At 42.0% G+C, this 27,345-nt stretch overlaps 2 protein-coding genes across 5 annotated transcripts; one reads left to right on the forward strand and one right to left on the reverse strand.

Moving 5' to 3' along the window:
• Positions 1–174: 174 nt before the first annotated feature.
• Positions 175–22,345, reverse strand: PGM3 (phosphoglucomutase 3). Of its 3 annotated transcripts, XM_004422069.2 has the most exons (13): positions 22,230–22,345; positions 20,481–20,686; positions 18,845–19,029; positions 17,442–17,509; positions 12,917–13,050; positions 11,846–12,041; positions 9,835–9,992; positions 8,547–8,630; positions 5,901–5,999; positions 4,243–4,356; positions 3,196–3,318; positions 1,720–1,893; positions 175–602 (listed from the first exon to the last, which is right to left on the reverse strand). In XM_004422069.2, the coding sequence occupies exons 2-13, from the start codon at positions 20,682–20,684 to the stop codon at positions 513–515; spliced, it is 1,629 nt and encodes a 542-aa protein (XP_004422126.1). In that variant the 5' UTR covers positions 20,685–20,686; positions 22,230–22,345; the 3' UTR covers positions 175–512. The 3 variants fall into 3 exon arrangements, with proteins under 3 accessions (XP_004422126.1, XP_087299954.1, XP_087299955.1); XM_087443828.1 differs by lacking the exon at positions 5,901–5,999; XM_087443829.1 differs by lacking the exon at positions 20,481–20,686 and having other exon boundaries at positions 22,230–22,252.
• An 85-nt stretch (positions 22,346–22,430) lies between these two features.
• On the forward strand, positions 22,431–25,634 carry RWDD2A (RWD domain containing 2A). Of its 2 annotated transcripts, none has more exons than XM_014781088.2 (3): positions 22,431–22,697; positions 23,399–23,738; positions 24,723–25,634. In XM_014781088.2, the coding sequence occupies exons 2-3, from the start codon at positions 23,538–23,540 to the stop codon at positions 25,398–25,400; spliced, it is 879 nt and encodes a 292-aa protein (XP_014636574.1). In that variant the 5' UTR covers positions 22,431–22,697; positions 23,399–23,537; the 3' UTR covers positions 25,401–25,634. The 2 variants fall into 2 exon arrangements, with proteins under 2 accessions (XP_014636574.1, XP_087299957.1); XM_087443831.1 differs by having other exon boundaries at positions 23,509–23,738.
• Positions 25,635–27,345: the final 1,711 nt, after the last annotated feature.

Below are 27,345 nucleotides of genomic sequence, written 5' to 3' on the forward strand. Positions count from 1 at the left end.
ATTTCCTAGTGATGTTATTCCATGAGGTAAGTCATTTAAGAATCGTTCTGAAGACTATGCTGTGGAAAAATTAGTTGTATAAAGTCTTTTCCCCTCTCCCCATTTGTATCAACAGTGGTGAAGACTGCAAAATGACATCTTGGTTAGGTAACAGGGATAGAAAAGACAAAGGAGTTGGTAATAAATAAGATTTAATTTTCCAGCAGCCCTCATGAATTTTCCCCTGCATATATTATAAAGTTAATGATTGAATCATACACTTAAGCCCCAATATTTTACATTAGTGAGATTGAAATTAGAGGTAAGATTCATTTTTAAAAAACTGAATTTAACAAGTATAACGCTTACCTATTTCTAAAGAACTATTCTAGTAGTGTTTGAGAAAAACAATCAGATCTAGAAACATTCCTGTAAGATGCACTGTAAACATGATTATAAATGTTTGAACTTGTCAATATAATGGCAGTACTATTATTTTGTAAAAATCCAGTTTTTCAAGAATATAATAGTCTTCAGAAACCTGATTGGGGTCTCTCTCCAACTCCTCCAGCCAGCTGAAACACTGCCAAGCTCACTTCATGTGCAAGGCTATCCGCACTTTCCTGCAAATTACAGAAAAGGTTAGATGCGAAAGACACAGCATCTACCAGGTTACTTGCAACTCTGAGGGAAGGGGAAGAAGCTTTCTGATTTTGTTTCACTAACATATTCAAATGAAAACTTTCCTCTTTTTCATCTTTCAGTAACAAATTCCAAGAACCTTAAATAAATGGAAAACAACTCACATTCTTCCAAATCAGGTAAGTTCTTAGTTAATAAAATCAGATTATAAAATTAGTTATCATTCCAAAACTCTCAATAAATTCAATAAAACCTATCCTTAAAGGCAAGAAGACCACATTAGCCTAAGAGTAAGTAACTCTTAACAGCCCCAGTTGTCTTCTTCACATCCACCAGGGATATTTTATTATTCACTATAGTCTCAGATGGCCTAAGCTTCTGCAAAAAAGCTGCCAGCTACTATATAAATTAATTGTAAATGGCTCCTTCTGAGTCCCTATTCAACCCACTCTACTTTGCCTCAGCTGTGCAAACATTTTTATCAAGGGTATAAGGTGACAGAGAAGAGTGTGTGAAGAGGGCAAATTATAAAAATCCAGACCACAAAGTGTTGACCTATCAAGAAAACAGCAGAGGCACAGAGCAAGGCTGTCACTTAAAGGAAATACTTTGAAAAAAATCAAGAGTCTAGATTCAAAGACGTATTTCAAGCAGCATGGATGATGGTACCAGCTGATTTAGAAATGGACTGCAAAGCTGGTTGTTTTCATAAAGCAACAGGATTATGTTTTTAAAGGAGAAACAAAGGATAATTCTCTTCAGGCTGCATAAGCTTAACATGTATCAAACTGAGTATCTATTAGTTATTCATACCATTTTCAAGAAGTCTGGAATAAATCAATGGAAAAACATTTGGGGAAACAAACTAAATGGGTCTAATTTTGTTCAACTATATACCTACTACTGATGAAAATTTCATAGTCTTAATAAGAACCTGTAAGTCTCCATAAACAAATCTCAAAGACATTAAATCCTTAATTATCACAGTGAGATTTCAACACGATTAAAATAGTTTTCCTTTCTCTCCTACTACCCCTCCCACTACCTATATTATCAGACTCTCACTACCTGTTTTTCACTAGAACTATCCCAGCTTACTTGCGAGTCTGCTTCTGCATACACTCGGACGACATCTTCTGTACCAGAGGGCCGAACAAAAGCACGGGAAAGCTTGTACTTCTTCACCAGGTCATTGATTGCCTCCTGTAGTCCTGAGGGTGTAACTGCTTGTCTTTCAGCATCAGTGGTGCTAATAACTTGCCTGTCTGCAACCTATGCACAAGCATTTCATATCCGTTACTATATTACACTCCCATTCAGAAGCTTAACCTGTTCAACATAATTCCCACCAAAAGATTACAGCCATTTCACTGAATATTAACAGCTACATTTCAGCTTATTGTACCACAAAGTACAGTCATACATCACTTAATGACAGGGATACATTCTGAGAAATGCATTGTTAGGCAGTTTCATCATTGTGCGAACATCATAGAGTGTGCTTACACAAACCTAGATAGTATAGCCTACTACACACCTAGGCTATATGGTACTAATCTCCTGGGACCACCATCATATAAGTGGTCCATCAGTGACTGAAACGTTGTTATGTGGTACATAACTGTGCCATAGTAAGATAGCAAGGTACCGGATTCAGCATAAAATGAAACTGCATTACAATTTTATTTTTATTTCTGTCAAAAGGTTATTAATTTCATTTGTACAGCTTCTGTTTCTTCAGTCTATAAAGAGGTAACATTTTCTCTCTTACAGTTACCACTAAAATAATGGCCAGTAAATACTGTAGGACTTAGCCATTGATCAAATAACCTTAGGTATTTAAGAAGAGGGGCTAAGTGGCAACCTATTTATGTAAGAGGGTTGTGATAAGACTCTCCTAAATATGCCAAAAACTAATCTGAACAATCAGCAGCCATTTCTGTGAACACTGGCTTTAGTATCTCTGTCTTCACAAATTCTGTTGGTGAATGTGTAAACTGGTATAAATCTGTATAGAAATCAATTAGCATTTATCTGAATTGCCTTTAAAAAATTCTCTCCCTTTGAGCCCACAGATTCTACTTCTCAGCATCTAGCCTCAGGAAGTACTCTGTGAACCAAGAATAATGCAAAGGAAATATTTTCACTTAAAATGATAGGATATCTGGGATTTGCTTCAAAATAATATGGGGGATGTGGAGAATGTGTAGGGCAATAGTTGAAATCTGTTGAAGCCATGTACAAAGGGGTTCATTATTTTGTTCCCTCTACACTTATATCTGTTTTAAATTTTCCATAATAAAATCTTTTTTAAAAAGTGATACATATCATTATTTATAATAAAGTTGGAAACCAAATACTTCTCAGACAACAGAATGGTTAAGAGCTATTCTGTACTTTTTAAAGATGTGAGAAAATACAATTAGATGATGTAAGGCATTATTTTCTATGCAGTATGTATGTACAGAATGAAATATGACACCCTTGGGAAATATTTTTATATAGAGATTTGAGATAATAGGTTTTAGTTAGTTATTTCTCAGAAAAGAAGTAATTTGAAAATCTCGCTCACACCTTAACTTTGAGCTGCCTGTTTGGAAGATCCGTATAGAGAGCATCCCACTGTTGTACAGTCAAGCCCTTCAGAGCCAAGATTGCCTCAATCACCAGCATGTCAGAAATAGCATCACCAGCTGCCTGCAAGATAGGGACACACAATGGAAGAAACCACTGTAGTACAAGCAAAGCTTGGATGTGAATGCTCTCTCTTAGAAAACCAATCACAGTATCCTGTGCTTCCTCCTCCCCACAAGCAACATTATTAACTGGAGTGTGTGGATAAATATGAATAGTGAGGGAAAGATAAAGATGTCTATGAAAGACAATGAAAGGTATACAAAAAATATTAAAACTAGCTCTTGAGAAACATGCCTTTCATCTTCCTCATTTATAAAATGAGATTAGACTGAATAACTCAAGGTTTCAGCATTAACATTCTATGACTCAAATTTTTCTTTATAACTAGATCCCTTTTGAGATACAGCATGATGATGGAAGATAGACCATGAGGTATGCCATCACATGTGGTCAAGTGGAGAAATGGGAGCTTTGGTCTAAGACACACCTGAAGTTGGATCCATACTCTACCACTTAGTCGCTCTAAGACCTTGGTTTCTCCACTTATAAAATGGGAATTATAAGAACCCCTCTCCCTGTGTTACTGCAAGGATTACACGATGAGGTAAGAAAAGTGCCCAGTATGTGCAAGATGCTCAAATATTACTTCCACCACTTTGCCCTGCCCCATACGTTGCTTGCTCTTGCACTGCCATCTTCCACACTCCAACTGACCCACATGTATACACTCAGTGACTGACTCTGTTGACTCTAGGTGGAAAACTACTCTGTATACTTGAAATGTGTCATCATAAAATGCAGGGGGAGGGAAGCACATAAATGTTTTGTCACTGCATTTCAGTTAAGTCTCAACTGTATAGACCACTGTTGCAAAGAAGCCGCCAGGACTTCTCCACGTTAATTTTTTATACAGCACACTATTCTCTGTCCACCTTCTGAATACAGTAAAAGTAACCAAGAGCCCGCCTCCCCATCAGTTCTGACCTGGTTAAACAAATCAATAATGTTTTCAAGTATCTGAGCAGCTTTCCTTTTCTTATCTTCTAATTCTTTTGCTAGTTGTTTTATCTTCGTTTCAGCAGCTTTACTAAACAGTACCTGCAATGACAGCATACAAAATCCCAAAACACTGTCCAGGCCCCAGTCATAAAGGACTATCATCCTAGCTAAACCACTTTTGAAATTCTCAATGAATCTGGAGAAACTGAGGGAAACATAATGGCTGACTCAGAATGTATGAAATTAATATAAGATCAAATCAGAACCCAAAAGATATTACTAGGGGGGAAAAAGTTTCTTTATGGATTATAAAACTGGTTATGAAAATTTAAAGAGCTGATTACAAAATACCACCCTGGCAAAGATAAATGTACGTGATGAGCTCATTATGTGTCGTCTGCTCAGCCAGCTACATCAGGTCTGTGCAACCACATTCCTTCAGCATATCTGTATCCATTTGACTTTGCAGAACATAATTCATTGCAACTAGTACAGTTTTCTTGTCCTAAAATTTTTATGGCTATAAGCTAGGCAGAAGTAGGAAGAGGGTTCACCATATTTATCACATTATGGCAAACAGTGCCATTGGTATTTACTATAATATACATAAGGTTCCTCAAGACTCCTGTAATTTTGAAATGCCTTGCCCATGATTTTAGGGCCTTGAGAGGCCCAGTACTGAGGAGTAGCAGCACACTGTGCTCAGCCACGTGATGGAAGACATGTTTGTTGGTAAACTACAGTGGTGCAGGCTGGTCACTTGTTTTACAGGAACACAGCCATCCCCATTCATTTACCCTGCCCGAGCAGAGCTGAGCAGTTGCAACAGAGACCATACGGCCTATGAGGCCTAAAATACTTCCTATATGCCCTTTAAAATCATTTAGCAACTCCTGCATTAATTAGATCACTGAAGTTATATTTTAATTGCATCTCCTAAGAAATTTTTATTTTTCTTCTTATATTCATGGCCTCCAGAAGCCAATTTTGAATTAATAAGGGAAATGATTTGACCTAGATAACATTTTATGTTGGCCACCTTAAATCCATTTATGAAATGAGGTGAGATAAAAACATTTTTTAAAAATCCTGAACCTTATGAATATACTAAAAACCACTTAATATACTTTAAAATGGTGAATCTTATAGTATGTGAATTATATCTCAAAAAAATTTTTAACATTCTATCTGCAAAGACAGCCATAAAAAATTTTATATGCTTATTGCTAGTTACTTGAAACTCATTTCCAGTTGTTTATAATTTAATTCTCAAGTTTTCCAACACTTCAATTCACCACAGCTACTGAACTTTCCTTTTACCACCTATGGCCGTTTGAAGGAAAATATTTTAAATGATGTGTAGACAATCCGCTTATAAGAAAATTAAGAACTGCATATTTTTTAAGCAACTGTATTATAAGAACAAATTAGTATTATCACTTCATATTCAAAGATCATTACAATCTAAGAGAGCCACCATTTAACAACACATAAGAATATATTAAGTTAACCAAATAATCTTATTCTACCACCATCCCAATCATTTCAAAGTAGAATATTACCTATTACTATGCAGATATAGAATTCTCATCATAAAAAAAAGTGCCAGCTAAAGCCAGTTATAATTGTTTAAGAGAACTTACTGTGCCATGCCCATTTGCTTCAAAATAAACCCCAATGTCAAACTCTTGAGCCTTATGGTGCAAATGTTTCACACCAGTTTTAGTACAATAGACAGGTACCTATAACACACATTTAAAGAAACACAACAGCAGTTATTGAATCAGCAAATGTGTTCTTATTCTCCCAGGGATAAAATAGGGAACAAAAGCTCCTGGAGCTTAGTCTAGTGAAGAAGACAATCAAGCAATTCAAATACAAGTGGTAAGTGTTACTATGGGGGAGCGAAGGCACTAGAGAAGCCCACAGCCAAGTGAAAAGCAAGGTGAGAGAGATGAGGGTCCCCCTTTGTAAGATAAAGATTACAAATAGGGGAGTGACATGATCTAATAGTTTTAGAAAGTTCAGTTTAGCTACAGTGTGGAGAATGGCTTAGACAAGGGGTCTGTACGCTTTTACTATAAAGAGCCAGATCATAAATATTTTAGGCTTTGCAGGCCATATGGTCTGTCACAATTGCTCAATCTGCCACTAGTGCAAAAGCAGCCAGAAAACAAATGAGCATGGCTGTATTCCAATAAAACTTTGTTTATAAACAGGTAGCAGGCTGATTTGGCCCACAGGCCACTGTTTGCTAACCCCTGGCTTAGAAGGTTAAAAGACAGAGGATCAGTCAGGAGGTTTCTAGGACTAATCCCAGTAAGAAATAGTGGCTAGACTAGCAACAGTGGGTAGCGGAAGTCGCAGATGGATCTGAGCGAGGTTGGTTAAGGAAAGACTGATGGTAGCAGAAGTGCAGAATAGAGGTCAGGATCAGATAAGATCGGCATCTGATGGGATGAAGGAGACCTCAGGAACGGCTAGGGCTACAAATATGTAATCTGTAAGAGAAGGGGTTGAGAAGTAACTTTCTGATGTATTCAGTTTCTTAAACAGGGTATCTTACCTATAAGAAATTTTTAAGACAGAAAATACTAAAACAATAACCTAAGTACTGAGAATCCCCGTGAAAGACAATCAGCTGGGCACAGACAAAGTCCCTTGAGTGAGGTTACTGTGACCATATATTTAAGTCAGGCCACAAACTAGCAGCCTCGGGTTTTATTTTGCCTACCCACTATTTCTTTTAAATTTTGAATTCAGTTGCCAAGACTTAAAAAGTAGGAAATCCAGATGAAAATTCAGGTTTTCAGCTTCTCTTGAAGAATCTGACTAAAGGTGACAGCAGCTGGCCTGTGTGGTCCGGGCACTCTTCCTAGTCCTTATCCACCTCACTCACTTCACCCATCCAGAACCTCCAGGAATCTGACTTTGCCATTCCTGCTTTAAAAACAGTGGAAAGGCAGCAAAAACTAGTAAAATGCAGCTATTTGAAAAGGGATACACAGAAGTTGGAAAATATTACACTAGCTAGTGAGAAAAAGAGTGAAGACAGACAGCCCCAATTTGGGCCATGACCCCTTTACCTCAGAGCAAGTAGCTCAGAGATGGTCATCTGGTAGATGTTAGGAAAATAATTAAAAACAAAATCTCCTACGAATCCAGAAAATTTCTCCACAGAAGAAAAGAAAACAGTTTTATTACTGAATAAGCACTAAGCCAGACTGTGGTGCACATCACAGGCAATCTGCTAAGAGACAGACAGCAATCTCACCCTTCATATAGCTGAAAACTAGTGACAAGATTCTCTTCTTGACCAAACTTCAGGCTCCTCTGAGCCTGAATAGGTCCTGTCCTTGGGCGTGTCTCCAAGAGCCCAATTTTACCAAGAATCTTGCTAAATCATTTTCACCAGAATCCCCTACTCTCAGTATCTGATCAAAGTCCTCATCCTCTTGTACCATCCCCCGGGAAGTATCTGATCCACCAGGCCTGCCTTCAGCAAAAATCTGTAAGGTCGGTTTAGCCAGAATCCTCCCTGACCCCTGATGAGTCTTAGTAATCTTTCACCCACCGGCCCCATCTCCTACACCTTGCTCCTTGGCTACAAAATCCCCATTTCTCCTTGTTTTATTAGGAGTTGAGCCCAGTCTCTCTCCCCCATTGCAAAACCCCATGGCAGTAGTCCCTATACCTATTGAATAGGCCTGCTTCTCAAAAAGACTTCACAGTACCATTTGTCACACAGTTTGTCCTAAATTTCCCTGATAACTGTGGTGGCCATCAGTGTGAGCTAACTGCCCTTACCCAAGGACTAATGAAATGAAACTTCTCCCAGCTCCATGACAAGTAGATAGGTGTCCGGCTCCAAGCTGTAACTAAGTTAAACTCCCAGGAGACCGGGAGACAGGGGTGCTATCTTCCTTTATGTTTACATTGAAAGAGGTAACTCCAAGCCCTTAGGGAAAACATTCCTGAGCAGTAACACTGGCTTATTAGGCCTTTAAAAAGACTTACATTTATTACAAAGGAGCAGAGAAAGAGTTTACAAGTCTTCTAAAAGAAATGCTCTAAGACAAGGAAGGGGGAACTTCTCTCCCTTTTTGCATCAAGAGGAATTTTTTCTTTTAATTTTTTTATCTTATTTTTGATTTCTATTTACCCTAGACAACAGCTCAGCTTCACCCACTACAACCTATTCACTTTTATGAGGGCATTATTTTCCTCACAGAAATATCTTACACTAGAATATAATTAAGAAGCTACCAGAAAATGGAAATGGTTCATACCTTCATAACTTCTTCAAGATACTGTGTTGAACTTCCATTTGCATATGCAGTTTGTACAACACCAATATTCAAACTTTCTCCAATCTAGACAAAAACAATGATAATTACCTTGCCATCAAAAGTAAAGACACTGCAAAAGCAAACCTATGGATGAGAAAATCAGCAGCCAGTTCAGCTGTGCCTTAGTTTATACAATAAATGACTCACTGAAAATTTACCTGTATGCCAGAAAAAAAGCTAAAATACTTTTGAGCATTACATAAGGCAATTCTACAAGGAATCTTTTTGCAAAGAAGCCTGTGGTTTCTTGATCTCTACCTCTTTAGGTTTTTTTTTTTTTTTGGTGAAGAAGATTGGCCCTGAACTAACATCTGTGCCCATCTTCCTCTATTTTTTTTTATATGTGGGCCACCTGCCACAGTATGGCTTGACGAGCAGTGCGTAGGTCCACTCCTGGGATCTGAACATGCGAACCCTGGGCCACCGAAGCAGAGCGTGTGAACTTAACCACTACACCACCAGGATGGCCCCCCTCTTCAGTTTTTTTTAATAAAAGAATTTAATTCTTTTTTCTTGGAAGGAAGATCAGCCCTGAGCTAATATCCACGCCAATCCTCCTCTTTTTGCTGAGGAACACTGGCCCTAGGCTAACATCTGTGCCTATCTTCCTCTACTTTATATGGGATGCTACCACAGCATGGCCTGACAAGCGGTGCATCGGTGCGCACCCGGGATCCGAACCTGGGCCGCCGCAGCAGAGCATGCACACTTAACCACTATGCCACGGGGCCAGCCCCAAGAATTTATTTAGTTCTTAAAGTATACCTTTTCCAGATTATAATAATTACTTCCCATTACATCCTATATTTAAAGCTAGCCTGAGATTTCCAAAAGAGCAAAACAAAACTAATCCCTCCCATGTTACTAAGTTTACCATAATCATAGTACTCAGTCTCTCAGAGGAAGAGACTTTCTGTTGAAACTTGAGGCTCTGGGGAGTGATGGTGCAACTCTCTTTAAAGTGTCAGATATGAAGAAATTAAAACTTCATAAAGCTTCAAATCATAAACCTGTGCCAGTATCAGGAAGAAAAGAGTACCTTCAGGTTTCAAAACCAGTGCCCCAATGTGGAAATGACTGGAATTACCACTTCTTTTCATATTTTCTGGCCACAAATGTAAGGAACTTACCATAAATTGTGCCTTTGAGACATTCAAATGACTGTCTGATACAGAATTATTTCACCAGTAAGTCTTATTTTAAAGGGTAGTCAATCTCCCCACCATACCTCCACCAGGAGCTCTTTAAGGAAACTGCTGATTAGTGTTGCTATCTTGTCTCCATCTATGAGATGAAAGTGGCCCTCTGCATCATGGTAGTAGTAAACAATTCTGTCTGCATCTCCATCAAAGGAACAGCATCTTTCATTGGACTTCATTTCCATTCCTAGCACACAGAATAATTTAAAATGCATTTCAGTCTAAGAAATGGGAATAAAACTCAATATGAAAGTTTTAGGTTTCTCTTTTACACTAGTTACACAGGAAAAATGTTGCACTAAACTATGATCGTAACTGGCCTTGTGTGTTACACATAAGCAGGTCCACTGTGATTTTTCAAGAGGTGTTTAAAATTATCCTTCCAAGTAAAAACCAATGTCTTAATCTTTAAATAGTATACAGGTTTATTGGTAGTCTTTACAGGATAAATTCTTTCACAGCTAACTGAAAAAGGAGCATTCAAAATCTACCTATGATGAAATGATATAATACTAAAATAAAATTCCATTTTATAAGTTTGGCAAGACAGGTTCCCACAGTTTTGTGAAAACTACGGGTATTTCTGAGTGCAATTTACCTTGTACCATGGTGCCTTTTATATAAAAAAATAATCAGCAATAGATGAGGTATGTGCTTTGATTTAATTGACAAAGGTAATGTTTACTTGTTCACACCACTGATAACAAGAAACACTGGTAATTAAGAGCAAAGAATTATAACCTGTGAGAGATAAATGGCTTGTATAATTTACATAAAGTTTCAAAACCTCAGCAATTGTCACATCAAATGTATTAGAAAATGTGGCTTTTCCTTAGCCACAACGGCAGCAGACTGACAAACCCAAAATGAGGCAACTAAGACGTGAAAGGCTTTTGTGTGGAATATGAACAGCAGGTTGCCTGTAGGGCCCACGCAGGCTGCAGGAAAGTGAGGGCCTCTGGTTTTGTTCCTACTGCAGCCCCAGCGCCTAGAGCAGGAGACTCAAGTTTTAGTGAATGGACAGATGAGGGACACAGAACTGAACTGTCAGCAAAGGCCAAAACAAGCAATTCAATGAAAAGTAGCTCAAATTGGTTGATTAAACTGAAAATTTAAATGCTTACTACAATGAGACAGAATGACATGAATGAGAAAGGCAACTGGATGAGGTCTGCAGCGTTCTGAAGAATTAATGTCCTGTCTGAAAGGGGCGGGAGCTACTCCACAGCAGCCAATTAATGCCAAATGAGAATGGACATTTTCTGATTCTGGTAAAGAGATTCCAATATTTAAGTGAAATCACAGAATTTCTAAACGGTGGCAACTAATGCAATTAAACACACACACACACACAAAGCAGACAAAACAAAACATCTGCAAGCCAGGTTTGGGCAGGGGCTAACCATTTAGGATCGATAATGCAGCTACATACAGAACACCTCTGACCACAACGACCGTGGAAACAAGGGTCTTCCTCCTGATCTGCCCACTGTGGAAAACACTGACTTTCCAGACAATTAGAATTTAGCAGAGTTGTATTCCCTTTCCAGTGTCTAATTCAGGTAAGCTGCAAAATAAAGCTACTTACTATTGCTGTCCCTGAGACAGTGATTCTCAAAGTGTGATCCCCAGACCAGCACCATCAACAAAGCTTGGGCACTTGACAGAAATGCAAATTCCTATCGTATACAAATCCTACCCCAGACCTACAGATTAGAAACTCTGGGGTAAAGCCCAGGAATCTGTGTGCTAACCACTCCTCCAGCTGATTCTGATGCATGCTCAAGTTTGAGAAGCAGTGCTCTAGAATACCCATTTCGGACTGTGCTTTCCCCACCAGGTTTCCTCTACGCTGGGAGGAGTCGTGTGATGTACAGGCAAAGAGAGTAGACCATGTTTTGAATGGCACTGACGAGGAAGATGTCCGGATGTCTGAAAGTGGCAGAGCCAGTACTAGCTGCATGACTCAACTCACTTGGCCACCTCTATTTGTAAATGAGATTGGTTTCAAAGAGCTCTCAAAGCAAATTTTGTACATACCCTGTGGAGGTTTCTGATGACTTTTCACAAAGTCGGCCCCACATAAATGATTGAGTTTCCCTTTGGTCCCATCATTAAACAGCTGAACGGACAGTCCCTGGGAGAAGTAGTGTTCCATTTCCCTCAGCTTCAGGGCCCCTATGCCATTTGCACAGTCAACCTTAAGTGATCCATATTCATTTCCACTACAGAAAGCCTTAAAAGGAAAAGACATATGGAAGAGTTTCTAGTTATAAAAGTAAAATATATGTCAACATCTTCCTTTATCTCAGTTAACTCATCTATTTTAAAGGGTACACATTCAGATGAAAATTGTTAAACACCAAAGCAAAATTTTAAAACATCTTTTTTTGGACAGCTCGTCACTGGAACAGTATCACTGACTGAATAACTTATGGAAATGGAGCTTTATTAGAATTTAGCCTCAATTAAGCAGGGTGCTTTAAAAATAATATTACAGTCTTTGTTACACAACAGTCATTCAAATGTGGGAAAGAGCATCCAGATGAATGAGCAGTAATAACATTAGTCATTCTCTTCATAGCATATAACACCCCTGGGCACATTTGGCTTTTCTTCCTAATTGTCAGTCTCCTCTCCTACCCATCCTCGCCCCAGAATATAGGTCCTACGAGAGCAAGGGCTTTGTTTTGGTTAACTGTGCCTGACAATAACATAAAATCTATTTGTTGATCAAATGAATTATACTCCTCAAATCTCATCCAGGGATGAGAAGCTAATATACCTGGATGAAAATCTTTCTCAATAGTAGATGCCTCAAGAACGACGCCAAGACCTCCATTAAGTCTAAGAGCAAACTCCTCTGAGTACTTATGATAACCACGAGACCACCCCACAGTGACCTCAGAAGGCACCACACGCTTTGCCAAGTAAATGCCAACACACAGCACCACACAAGGGCCAGACCTTGTGGAGCCTTACAAAGAAAAGGAGATATGCCGCATTTTTGGAAAAAGGAGGTGTGACAAACTATCTGATTATGATAAATTGTTGAACTGATGTTATTGTACTCATTTGCTTAAACTCTAACCACATTCAAGAGACTTTCACCTGTTTGGTAAGTTCCACAAAGGCCTTGGAGAGTTTCTGGTAGTAACCTTCTACAGTGGCCTCTCCATACCGGCCACTGGTGTTTCGACAGTACACCATGAAGTGCAGCTGGGGCGTTGTTAACAAGCCATAATCTGTCAGAGAAATACAAAAAGCAATTTACCACATTTCTTAAATGGATTCATACAGTATGAATTTCAGGGTGACAAATCCTCTTTTAAAAAAGACATCTCAGAAGACACAAAAACGCTATCTTTCAAACTATCCAGAAATATGCACAAATATCCAACGGAATCATTACAACTGCATGTCACATTGTGATACTGTGATTTATAATAGGAAATGATATATTTGGTCTTTGTCCCCATTCACAGCTAGCTTCTAAACCCTTGGAAATTTCCAAGCCTGAGAGCAATCTTTTGTTACGTTAATGAGGTGACTTTAGAAAAGCCCCTAGGAAACCTAAGGTTGGGGCTGGTTGCCAGGGGAACCAACCTGGTTATTAGGGAGTTGGAATTTTCAGTCCTTCCTGCCTACCCAGTCCAACTCCAGGGAGGAGAGAGGAGTGGGGCCGGAGATTGAGTTCAAACACCAATGGCCAATGATGTCATCAATCGTGCCTATGTAATGAAGCCTCCATAAAAACCCAGGACGACAGGGTTCCAGGTTGGTGAACATGTGGAGATTGAGGAGAGTGGCGTGCCCAGAGGGCACAGAAGCTCCTAGCCCCTTCCCACAAACCTTGCCCTATGCATCTCTTCCATCTGGCTGTTCCTGAGTTATATCCTTTATAATAAACCAGTAATCTAGTAAGTAAAATGTTTCTCTGAGTTCAGTAAGCCATTCTAGCAAAGTAATTGAACCCAGAAGGAGGTTGTCAGAAGCCCAGGTGATTGGCATCTGAAAGGGGTGTGGAGGGGCAAGTCTTGTAGGACTGAACCCTTAACCTGTGGGATCTGACCCTACCTCCAAGTAGATAATGTCAGAACTGAAGTAACTGGTGGTGTTGGAAAAAACACACATTGGACACGTACTCAATTCTAAAAGAAATATGAACTACTATTGATAGCAAAAAGCAATCAGATGGTATAGACAGGTAACAATGTAAAAATACAGCAGTATAGGAAAGTAATTGAGAACTATTTCCAGTAACATTGCAAACTATGTAATTCAGATGAACCCACCTCCCAAAAACAACCAAAAATACCAGATAAAAGAGAAAAATCTCTTTTTAAAAAGAATTGCAGTGCCAACAAGTTACAGAGGAATTAGGCCAAAATCTACATGAAGAGAGGAAACCCAAGATTGAAGCTAAAGGACGCTGGTTTTGCTCTGAGGGCATTTCTTGAAACTAGCAATGGAGCTACGGTTTTTAGTGCAACAAGTCCATGCTGGTCTAAGAAGGAAAACCCAGTAGAAGACGAGGCCCTCATGAAACTGAAGCCCCAAAGGGCTATTTTTCCGGTGCAAGGGTGAGTCAGAAGTGAATCAGCCCCAAGTGCCCACCCCAGGAAAGCTGACTTGGCACTGAGCAAGGCAGAGGGGGAAAATCCAGCCCTGAAGAGCCGTCACCACAAGCACAGGCCTCCCACAGATTTCCAGCCCAAATTCACATAACCACAGGAGTCCAAACGAACCTTGCATCCACCAGCCAGGTAGTACCCCCAGGCACCCAGCAGAAGCAAATACTAAACTTTGCCAGAGAAATGTACCTTCATCATAAACCTCAAAAATGTCCCACACAGAACTTTCCAAGATAAACCAACAGCTTACAGTCAAAAATAGCTAAACACATGAGAAAGTCACCATGAGCAAGAAACAGGAGAAACAGCAGAGATGGACCAGTACCCAATAAATATTCAGATGACTAAATCCATCCAGGTCTTCAGGGTCAAGCACAAGAGTTTGGACTAGAGGCAAAAAAGTCATTTAAGTTCTTGAGCCTGCAGTTATACAACGGAAATGGCATTTTATGAAGGCAACTTTGGCTCTGGTATAAGGATTAGACGGGAGGAGGTGGAGGAGCTCAAAAAAGTGGGTAACCTTAGAGTAACTTAACAGAGGTATATAAGGAGAGGAAAACAACATTCTAAAAGACATACTAAAAAATAAATCAAGGGGCCGGCCCGGTGGCGCAAGCGGTTAAGTGCGCGCACTCCGCTACGGCGGCCCGGGGTTTGCCGGTTTGGATCCCGGGCGCGCACCAACGCACTGCTTGTCGAGCCATGCTGTGGCGGTGACCCATATGAAGTGGAGGAAGATGGGCACGGATGTTAGCCCAGGGCCAGTCTTCCTCAGCAAAAAGAGGACTAGCATGGATGTCAGCTCAGGGCTGATCTTCCTTACAAAAAAAAGGATTTTGTGATCAATATCAAAATTACCAAATAAACGTTTACTTAATGACCATTACATACAGTTACTCACCATCTATTCCACTGATCCACCCAGAAGCCACTCTTCACAGCGCTATCCTTGTCACATATCACAAAATCCTTTGAATTCAATACTAATTACAAGTTTTTCCATTTCTCTCTCTATCATCACTCTTGCATGAACTACTGCACAGTCTCCTAGCTGGTCTCTTTTTCTTTCTTACAACCTTCCTGTCTCTCTTTCCACAACAGCCAGAGTGACTGGCTTAAAATGAAAGTATGATCATATTTCACGCATGAAATTCTTCAATGGAGTCCCAGTGCATCTGGAATAAAACCTAAATCCTTACCATGACCTATAAGGCTGGAATGCTTCGGCCCCTGCTTACCTCCCTAACCTTATCTTCCACCAGCTTCCCCCATTCTCCTCTGCTGCAGCTATATTAACCTCCTCTCATTTCCTGAAATATATTAAGCTGAAGAGAGCAATAAGGGAAAAGTTAAAAAAAAGTCACTCTCAAATTTTTCTAGACTACAACACTAGAAAAGTGATGGTTCTAGAGATAGAATGGCAGTGCTAAAAAAGGTCAACCATTCTAGGGATGGTAGAAAGCAGACAGTTCCGGGCAGGGTGAATCTGGGGTAGGGGCAGAGACATCACTCAGACCAGAGCTTTACAGATTGCCTGTCAGTGGGTCATGGAATCTACTTCGTGAGACACAACCAGCAATTCTGCATTTTTTTAACGAATAGATGAACATAGGTCGTGTAATATGGGTATTGTTTTTTGAAACTTCTGTTTCAGTTATACACACAAGCACACATACCCAGGTCACAATACTAAATGGGTTTCTTACTACGGGATGTGATACGCAGTGAAACAGACTACTGGAGGGCTGTACATGGCAGGTAGTCAAAAATGTTGCATGAACTAATAAACGAAGGAATAAAAGAATATGCGTAGCTGGAGCCACGGCAATAAAGATGATCATTCAGAAATCATGCAGAATGAGAGAGAGAGGTGAGGAATGCCCGTATTAAGACAGAAGAGGAGCCCACAGAGAAGACCAGTAAGGAACAGTGTGGCCAAGGCAGTAGAAGTGTAAAGAAAGAAAGGGGGAGGTCACAGTGTGGAGAGCTACCAAGACATCCACTGAAATAAAAACTCTAAAATAGAAATTCTGAAAGGATCCCTTTGAGTACCTGACAAAAGCTACGAATCCTCTCCCTAGAAAAGTGCATGTCGGGTAACACGCTGCACACTGTATCAAGAGGTCCACAGGGTCCCTGCAGCTTAATCAAACACTCCCCAGGGGGCCCAGGTTAAGAATCTTCATGTTATAGTAGCCACAGGATTTGGCCATTAGAATTCAGATGAGTGTCGGGGCAGACATTTCACTGGAGGGGCAAGGATGGAGACTCGCCTGCAGGAGGCTCGGTAACGCCTAGCGGAGCAAACAGAATAAGCCGGCTGAGCTCTTGGAAGAGGCCAGATTAACGTGAAGGAAGGGAACACGCAGGAGCTGGAAAGGAGGTTGAAAAGGTCTAGAGAAGATATTTTAAAATGAGAAAGATCTGACACTAGGAAAATTCACCTCCAAGCACAGTGGAGCCACTGCACTCACAAAGGGTATAACCGAGGTGAGAAGAGGATTCTAGCCTATGTTTTGTTGCATTTATTCTTCTTCATTTAATAAAATAGGAAAAACCACCTGTCAGAACTTAATATCATGATTACAAGTAAGTCAAAGAAATTTCCCATCACTATTTGCCAGGTAACTGTCAGCTAATTCCACACGTGATCAGCTACCAGGGAACACCTGATATTGACAAACGCTGCCCAGAATGAACATTTTCAAATAACTTCAAGGGTTTGTATATCAGGAAATTCAGCCTTACTAAAGTAAAGCAAGTTGTTTAGGATCAGCATTTCCTAAACACAATCTCCTATAGGTAAAACAAAATATGCATGCCCAGAAAAATTTTTTAAAAGTTTAAATTTAAAAAGCTAGTATTTTATGTCTAGAAGTTCCTTTTTTAAAAACTTTATCTATATTTTCAAACTTTCCTAAAATAAATATGTATTACTTGTGTAATTTTTAAATACATTTTTTAAAGATTAATTTAATTTGAAACTCAGGATAACTACATACCATGGAATTGACCTCCTAAAACAGTCACGCCCTCTATTACAGACTGTGAAAGTTTTTCACTGCTGGGTCTAGAAAGAAAAGGAAGAAAATAATACATCCCATCCTGAAACCAAGAGTTGCCAGTTGTGAAAGCAAAGGCAGAAATTATGTGTTACAAATTTCAGAATAATAAGTACATTGTATTTGAACTAAAACCTGTCAAGTCTGAAAACTCTGAAAAATAATACAGTAAAGTATAAGAATTTTCCAGTAGCCTTTCACAATATATTTCTTGGAAAGATTTAGGCTTTTAAATGAATTTAGGAAACAATATAAAGGATACACTAATTACACCATACCCAAATACCTTTTCAAGTTTGGTCATAACTGTATATACATTGCCTAAGAACAGTAACAATAAATACTGAATGCACAGTGTGCGTAATCCAGTACTGGGTATAAAACCACCAGGGATATAATACTTATTTTTCATTTTAAGTCATAACAAATTATTTTTCTATATAACTCAAAATAAAGCAAATCTTTATATAACTGCCTTGTAGAAAAAGACGTTCTATATCATTTAATCTAGTTAATAAGTAAGAGGCAAATACACGTGGGATGGCTTCACTGCGGGATAATAATTTGCTTCAGAACATAGGTCGCTTGGCTACTTCTGCCGCTTATAAATCCACAATCGGGGTATCTGGAAGTTCCTCTGGTAACATATTAAGCGAAAACACCAGTCCAAGTCATTAAAAGATGGAGGAGAAATTTCCTTTAGAAAGAATCTCTGGCTAAAACCAGGCCTTATGCAAAAGAGAATGCTTCTGTTTGAAAATACTCTTTTATATCTTTTTTTTAACATCTTTACAAAAAATATCTGTTTGTAAAGGAAGGCAAAAGCTGCCAAATACAACAAATATGCAGAAATGATATAGATTGTTAATGTTTTTCAGTGAACTCCAGCATGGGAAAATGATAAATATATGAACTAACAATTACACAGATTATAAAGTAAATCTCTAAAAATAATGGGTTAAAATCATGTGTTATTACTATATAGGGGAAAAAGCAAACCTACAGAACTAAAGGAGTGGGAAACATTTAAGTGCTTCTCTCATGCCAGGAAATAGGTTATTTTGCATACATTATCTCATGCAATCCTCACAAAAACCCCGTGTTGGGCCTTATCATCAACGTTTTATAGAGGAGCAAATGGAAGCTCCAAAACATTAAGCAACCTGGGGTTCCCAAGCTGCAGCAGTGACTTAGCTCCCACATACGACTAAAGAGGCCAGGGAGGTGGCGCAGCCCTCAGGGCAGTTCCACGTAGGTCTTCCACTTGGTCATGGGTACTAAAACTGAAGCCATCATCCACACTGAATTCCCAAAGCCGCTTTGCCCAGAACTCGGATGGTCACCTGGTGTCTCTCCCGATCACTACGAAGGCGTCTTGCTGCAGGTTCACGGCTGCCTTCTCGCTGATGTCCGTCAACACCCTCCGCACATCTTGTTCCTCAGCGTTTGCCAAACAGGTAGCATGCTCCTCCCAGGATGGTGCCAACATCTCACCCAAAGGATCAACCAATTTTACACCATTGTCTTCCTTAAAAGAAAAACAAACAATAAGCCATCTATGCATATTCACGAGGGTGAGCTGAGGAAGTAAACTCAAGTTGTTTTTCCTCCCAAAAAAGACAGTGAGGGCTGAGCAGCTTCACTGGTGACCACCGCGGAACGCCAGGCACCGGACAGCAGGCGTTTTGTACACATTACCTCAGTAAATCCTCAAGACACACACATCAATCTAACTGCTAATCCTGTTATCACTCCAGTCTTACTTTGAGAAAACGGAGATTCAAAGCAAGTACTGTGCTCATGTTGATACAGCTAATAAGTGTCAGTACTGATATTAAAACTTCAAGTCTATCTGACTCTTAAACCCAACGCCACTACGCGACCCCAGCTTTTTCAAAAGGCTGTCCTCTGTGCATTCACGGTCCATTAACTGACGAGGATACACCTGGAGCAGGAGGGCACCTAGAGATCCTTCTCGTCATGACTCTGGACTCTAAGAACACGCGGCCAGTGTGTCAACCAGTGGGTGGCACGGAAGCCGAAAACTGAGTCCCAACTTTGTTCTGCTCACGTTTATGGAAAGAAAGAAAGTGTAGTTCAGAGTGAATGTCAACTGAAGGAAACAGCTCAAAATTGTTTTAAGAAGTGGTTCTGGGCCTAGCAATAAATGTCGTAAATGAATTACGGCAATGTGGACACTTCCACACTTACGCATTCACAGTGATCCACAGTTAGAAGTCGGACAAGCAACGTCATCCTCCTGCCTAGGGGAACAGGGAGGTACAATCCTTCACTGACCTACATAGCATTAACTTGCTACTGATTTAGCTACAAAGGCAAAACTCTCATGCCCTAGTAACCAAACAGAAGCGTATTATTCACACCGTGTTATTAGGGTTACAGGCAGTACAGAAGAGTTAAACTGTGTCAAAAGGAAGACTTTGACAAAAAACTTAATTGTCATAAACACTAGAACCATCAAGCCTCATCAATATTCTGCCCAAAGCTCACTTTTGGATTCCTGCAGCCACATGTTTGGCTGTTCATCCAGAACAGGAAACTATTCCCTAGCTACAGAAAACCTGTCTGAAAACTTTTAAGATGTGCTAAGTCTTTTCAAATATTTGCCCTTCCCCCCACTTTGCCTCCAACCTCCTTAATCTCTGCTAAATTAATAGAGGTAACACTTCTTATTACTGATACTGTCTCAATACAAGCAACTTGGAAGGACATTCTGTTATTTCTCTAATATGGCCAGTCTCCAAAAACTGACAGTCTCCTTTCATGCTCTCCACACTCTGTAAAGAGTCAGGAGCTAAATGACCATTCATTAAGAAAAAGTTGTTTCAAATCCAAAGGCATATAACCACGAGAAGGCACATTCCCAGAATTAGAATTCGTACTTTGGGTCAAACTGCTCAGATACTAAGATTGGTCTGGTAAACAAGGGCTGCTTTATCAGAGCACTAAAGGCATTACCTCAGGGTTGTGTGATGCTGTTACCATGACTCCTATCGTAGATTTTGTCTGTTTTGACCTCAGGACAGCTAATAATCCCATGCGAAACATGACATGATCAAGATGTTCTGCTTTCGTCCGAAATCCAGCAGTCCCATATTGGAGAATGAGTCCATTGGGCTTGGGGTGTAATGCTGAGTGTTTTGTAACAGCATCTAAATCCATGTCTACAAAATTAAGGAATATTTTTCTGGCATAAGAAGAAATCTTTCAAGGACCATTTGCTTCAAAAACTGCCACCCCAAACTAATAGGTCTGCCTTATTCTGACCCTCCCCAAAGAGCTGTATGTTTGAGAGAGAAGAGAACGGTAGAATAAGTCCTGGGGGTTAGCATTACCTAGAAGATCCTGCCCAACTTGTCCACTCCGGGGCAAATTCAAGGCAGAAATCAGATTGTCCCCAACTCATCTCCCATTTTGGCTGCAGGGCTATTCCTGGACCCAGAGCGAAGTTAAAATGGCCCACTCTCAACTAAAATGAAGATTCCACACGTAGATTCAGAAACTCGACAGATCAAAGAGCACCTCATTTTACAAACAGGAAAACTTCAGCCAGGGCCTCAGTTAAATAACCTAAATTTACATGGGTAGCTGGTGACAAACTGAGGCCTAAAATCATATTCTCAATGGAATGGATTACGAATCCAAAAGATCTGGGAAATCTGTGTAGTTCTTTGCTATTCCTCCCAGGCTACAGAGACATATTCCCAAAGGAAAAGCAAAGGACAACAGCCTCCTCTCCAAGACTGCCCCGGCTTCCTAACACACCTTCAGGGGATTGTTCTCTTTTCAGAAGGATCAGGACACCCTTCTAAATTGAGCTCTGAAACTAGCAACACCTTCCTTTTACTTTTAATTTTAAAAGTCAAACATGGGCCCTTAGCCCACTAGTACTTCCTTCTCTGGGAGACTCCAATTTTAAGTGGAACTTCCAACCTCTGCTGTATGTACTATCTGCTTCCTGGGTCAGCCCCATTCCCAAGTAGCCCAGAGAGGAGCAGCAGGCCCACGGCTACTAGCCTCACTATCTTGTTTTCTTTACTGTCCTTCATTGCTTCAATGAACAAAAGTTAAAGGAAATGATGAAAAATGTTTGCTCTTATCCAGGTGGAAAAGCTGGCATTCAGCAAGCTAGTTTAGTTCAGCCCAAAGTGATCAAATCTCTTTCACAAGCATGAACACATTTTATTACAAACTGACCGGTCGGTAATACATCACGATTATTCATAAGGGCGTAAACCAGTCCTGTTAAATCCAGAAAGTCTTTTAAAAAAGAAAATAAGATAAAATGCTTCCACCTTTTAATGCGTTTTAGGTCCTAAAACTACTTTCAATGACTATGAGAAGGATTTTATTAAAAATATTTCCAAGTCCAAACAGTTTCCACTCTAAATAATGAAGAGTATCCCCCGCTTCCCTCCATCCACTCTTCAACACCGCGCTTGTTCCTCTCTCCTCCCAGCCGCTAACCGCCACACGTCTCCTGTCACTCAGCCCTAGGCCCGCGCCCAGGCCGGGGACTGGACCGCCCAGCACGAGACCCTCCGCCCGGCCGGCCCCACCGGCCGGCTCCGGAGGCGCACTGGTGGAGGGTGTGCCCGGCGGGCGGCCGGGGGCCAGTCCGCTAGCCTGCCCGCCAGCCCGTTGTCGGTCGCACCCCTGCAGGCCAGAACGTCCCCTTCTCGCCGCCAAGCCTCGGGGCCCGCTCACCTCTGCCCGAGACTCCGCGCTACCTCCACCACGCGCAGCTGCCCCCGGCGGCGACTGGACCCAGACTGGAGCTCTCGGAACCCGCAGACGTGGCCCTGCGTGGCTTCCGGCCCGTCGCCACGCCCCTCAGCCAATCACGGCGGGGGAGGGTCCGCTGGCCCCGCCCCACCTCCTCGCCGGTCTCGCGGGTCTCGCGGGTCTCGCGCCTACGGAACTGCGGATCCGGGCTCTGAGCGGGCTCCGGGCAGCTGCCACTGAGTGACCGGGAAGGGTGAGGCCCCCGCGGGGCCCGGGGTTGGGGCCGAGGGTCGTGGGCCGTCAGAGTACTGCGACCGGCAAATACACAACCCCCGCCTCCACCTTTGGGACTCAGGGGTGGCAGGCCCCGCCTTGGGAACCCTGGGAAGCCAGGGTTCCTAGTGGTCCTGGAGAGGGGGGTACCAGCCCCCTGTAGGGGCCTCGGCCACGGTGAGTGTCGCCCGCCTTCCCGCATCCCCTCTCCTCATCCACCTCTCGATTCTCAAGGTTCGTCTCTCCAGTCCTGGACTCCGGGAACTTCTCAGGCCGCCGCTCCCTCGCATCTCCCCATCCCAGCTCTCATTAAACGTCATTTTATTTATTTACCTGTAAGACCCCCCCTAAGCCTGGGCTCCTGGGGACAGAGGCAAGGTGGCTCCAAACCATCCGGAACTCCCAGGATGCCGCGCCGGGCCGGTGTGGCTCCCAGGAGAGGCGGAAAGGTCCACCCGGGAGAGGTCCTTGGCGCTGGGGTCAAGGGGCTACAACTGGCGTTGGGGACGCGAGGCCTCGAGACCCCGGAGCCGGGCACCCGGAGCTCCGCCCGCCGGCACTGCGGGCCTCCCCGCCGCAGCGTCCAGCTCCGCCCGAGCCTGCGACCCGGTGGGATTCGGAACCCGGGCCCCTTGCCTGTCCCAGGGTTCAGGCTTGCAGAGCGTCTGCAGGTGTGGCTTGCCAACCACCTGCAACGGAATAATTCGGAACACTTGTTGGAAGACCAGATTCCTGGCTCTGGATGGGAAGCGGGGGTGGGGGGAAAGGGACTGGGAATCTGAATTTTAACGAAGTCTCTTGGGGGATCTTGTGCATACTAGATCTGGGGGTCAGGAGATAAAGCAGAAGCTGGTAAGTGTCCCGGTTTGTGCCCCTAGCTCTCGGTGCACAGCGTTCCTGCGAAACTGCTTCCACGGAAAGGGACCTGCAGGAAATTTCTCTGGACGCTGCTGACACTGACAGACCCGGTGCCCCTGGGCCTTTCCAGTTTTCCTGGCAGGTTGATTTCGAGGCAACATGTCCGCTTCAATGAAGGAATGCCTTCAGCTTCAGCTGCTAGAGATGGAAATGCTGTTTTCTATGTTTCCTAACCAAGGAGAAGTAAAACTTGAAGATGTAAATGCCCTGACCAATATAAAGAGATATTTGGAAGGCACAAGGGAGGCGCTGCCCCCCAAAATTGAATTCGTGATTACACTGCAGATTGAGGAGCCCAAGGTAAGCTCCCTGAGTTGTTCTAATCGTTGCCAGGTGCCCAGTTTTTATTGGGAACTCTTGGAACATGAGCTTCCTGTCCAGGAAACAACAGAGTATTCCAGATGCATATTTCCTTTACTTGTTTGAAAGCAAAATATAGGATGCCCTGTAAATTGTCTTCAATAAATATCCTTATTTTTACATAAATATGCACACCTTTTTAACAAATTTGCCTAGTGTTTTTATTAAAAACATCTTGCAATCTTATACTACCATTATCATTCTGTTCACTCATCCAGTTTTTTACCAATCCCATTATTGTGGTATGGACTATCTTGTATCATGATTTTCACAAATCTAAATATTGCCTTTAGCACAACAGCCTTTTAAGGAGTGAATAGCTGTTTCTTTGGTGGTGCTATGACACAGAAAGCAAATACGGTTGGAAAATCTAGATACTAGAAATGAATTTACTTCCATCTTCTGATCCATTTCTCTCCAGCAGCGTTAGCACAGCATAGGTAACAAGTGGATGAGGCGTTTGAGAACCACTCTTCTAACTGTCTCCTACTCATCTCTCAGTTGTCATTCCCTCACAGACTTCCTGGTTCCCCAGACTGGATTCAGTCCCTCTGGTTACACATTTCAGTGGATCCCTATACTTTTCATGGCAATGCCTCTCACCATTGAAATTAAATACTTGCCGTGTGTAAGTTGTTTAATGTCTGTCTCCTTCACTAGGCTCTAGACTTCATGAAGGGCAGAAATAGTGTCTAGCGTCTTCACTTCTTTATTCCAGCATAGGGTACCGGTACATGGTAGGTGGTCGATAAAGACTGGATAATTGGAAGGAATAGTGTATGTAAAATACTTAGTACAGTGTCTGGCACATAGCTGACGCTTAGTAGCAATAACTCTTACATTTATCAAAATCATGCAGTTGCCATTGAAACACTAGCTTGTGTGATGCTACGGCACTTAAATCTATTTGATTTTCATTTTAAGGTGAAAATTGATTTGCAAGTAACCATGCCTCACAGCTACCCCTATGCAGCATTGCAGCTGTTTGGACGGTCATCTGAACTTGACAGACAACAGCAGCTCCTTCTCAACAAAGGTCTCACTTCTTATATTGGGACTTTTGATCCAGGTGAGCTCTGCGTCTGTGCAGCAATCCAGTGGTTACAGGACAACAGTGCCTCCTATTTCCTGAACAGAAAGCTCGTCTACGAACCGTCTACACAAGCAAAACCAGTCAAGAACACATTCCTTCGAATGTGGATCTACAGTCACCATATATATCAGCAGGATCTACGGAAAAAGATTTTGGATGTGGGGAAAAGGTTAGATGTGACTGGATTTTGCATGACAGGAAAGCCTGGTATAATCTGTGTGGAGGGCCTCAAGGAGCCCTGTGAGGAATTCTGGCACACCATTAGGTATCCCAACTGGAAACACATTTCCTGTAAGCATGCCGAAAGCATCGAAACGGAAGGAAATGGGGAGAACCTGCGCCTCTTCCATTCCTTTGAAGAATTACTGCTTGAGGCCCATGGGGACTATGGATTAAGGAATGACTATCACATGAATCTAGGCCAGTTTTTAGAATTTCTCAAAAAACACAAAAGTGAGCATGTTTTCCAGATATTATTTGGTATTGAAAGCAAAAGTTCAGACTCCTAGGAAGCTTTTAAGAAGCTTATGCTTGTAATTTCACTAAGTCAGTGTTAATAAGACCAAAATAAAAGGGCCGGTGTCTGGTCAGCATCCTCTGTGAGAAACCTAGCTCCAGAATTTTCACCTGGTAGTGAAACACACAGGCCTTTCAACTTTATAACAGTGCAGTTTTCATGTTACCTCTATGTTCTTGTGTTGAGAACTATTTAATTGTAAATTAATAAAAAGCAGTCAATTGAACCAGTGAAGTTGCTTTGATTCAAGAGTCGAGTCCGAAGCCCAGCGTCCCCGTCAGCAGTCAGACTGCAGCTCTGAACTCATACACCTGAGTCATGTTTCTCCTCTCCAGATTGCCCACTGGTTTGTTTCTCCCTCTCATGGTGCTGCGCACAGGTGGCACCCACACTGTCTGTCCTTTGTTGGAGAGGAATTCTAGATCAAGTTTAAAATGAGAACAGACAGCACATGTTCACTACATTTCTTACTTTAAGTTAAACCCCTAGTTTGAGTTTTTTCCTTTAGTAAAACTAGATCCTGACTGTAGTGGCAGAGGAATCTTAGTAGTGAAGTTTCGAGAGTAATGAAGATGACACACAATGAATGCTCTGTGGTCTCTGGCTGGCTGTTGTATCAGCTGATTAATGATACTAAGGATAATGACACCAATACCCTTAGCTCAGGTCTTATCCACAGACAGACATGGTTTCTTGTCCACAAAGTGTGGCACAGGTAACGCACACTGGCCGCCCTGCCCCGTGCTCGTGTGCATTGCTGTTGAGGGCAAGACTGCTGAGAGGGCGGGGGCGGCTCTGCACCATCACCTTACTGGGGGAAAGTCAAGCTCTGCATTGTGATAAGTCACTGACGTCTCTGCTGAATAGTCCAAGGTCCACAGGCCTCACCAGCCTTTTTCAAAATCAGAGTTTGTTTTAATGATAAAAACCCCTGTTTAAGTAGCTCTTTGAGACCTTTTCATTACAAAGTATAGACCCCTCCCTAAGAATTTCTGGGAGTCTCACCTGTGTTAAGGGATGTCATGAGCTGCTTCTCTGGTTTCCACCGTCTCTCTGTAGCTACTCCTGCCCATTCCTGGGGAGCATTTCATTCTCCTGGGTCCCAGGCACTGCACTGATGTCCCGGTCTCCTCAGGATGCCAAAGCTGGGTGGTAAGATCTAGTACCATGAGGGGACTGCCTCACTCTCCATTTTGTGATACATTCTGTTAGAAACTAAACATTGCTGCTGTGCTAGGGGAGCTTACAGAATTTTTTTTTTTTTTGAGGAAGATTGGCCCTGTGCTAACATCTGTTGCCAATCTTCTTTTTTTTCTATTTTCTCCCCAAAGCCCCAGTACATAGTTGTGTATCATAGTTGTAAAGTTGTAGCTCTTCTATGTGGGACACCGCCTCAGCATGGCTTGATGAGTGGTGAGTAGGTCCGCACCAGAAACTGGCGAATCCCGGACCGCCGAAGCAGAATGGGCAAACTTCAACTCTGCAACACCGGGCCGGCCCCCGGAATTCTTGATGAAACAGTACATTCTGGTGTTACTCTCTGTGTCTAGGATGCAGACACATGTCCCTGGGCTAGGGCGAGGACACAATGGAACAGCAGACCCTGTACTAAGCTGACTGCTGACTGTGAGGCCTTGGAACTGGGTCCACTTTGTCCTGCCTGCACTCTTCTGAGCTCAGAAGGAGTTTCCTTTCAGGGCACAACTCAGACCTTCAAGCCAAGGCTCTTCTTGGGCCTGCCTTGCCAGCTCATCCAGATTGCCCACTGGTGTTTTTTTGTTTTGCTTTTTGTTTCTTTGTTTGTTTTTGTGTGTGTGAGGAAGATCAGCCCTGAGCTAACATCCATGCTAATCCTCCTCTTTTTGCTGAGGAAGACCGGCTCTGAGCTAACATCTATTGCCAATCCTCCTCCATTTTTTCCCCCCAAAGCCCCAGTA

The sequence above is a fragment of the Ceratotherium simum genome, chromosome 19, assembly GCF_057802395.1.
Source record: "Ceratotherium simum simum isolate JZ-2026a chromosome 19, ASM5780239v1, whole genome shotgun sequence".
Lineage (NCBI taxonomy): Eukaryota > Metazoa > Chordata > Mammalia > Perissodactyla > Rhinocerotidae > Ceratotherium > Ceratotherium simum.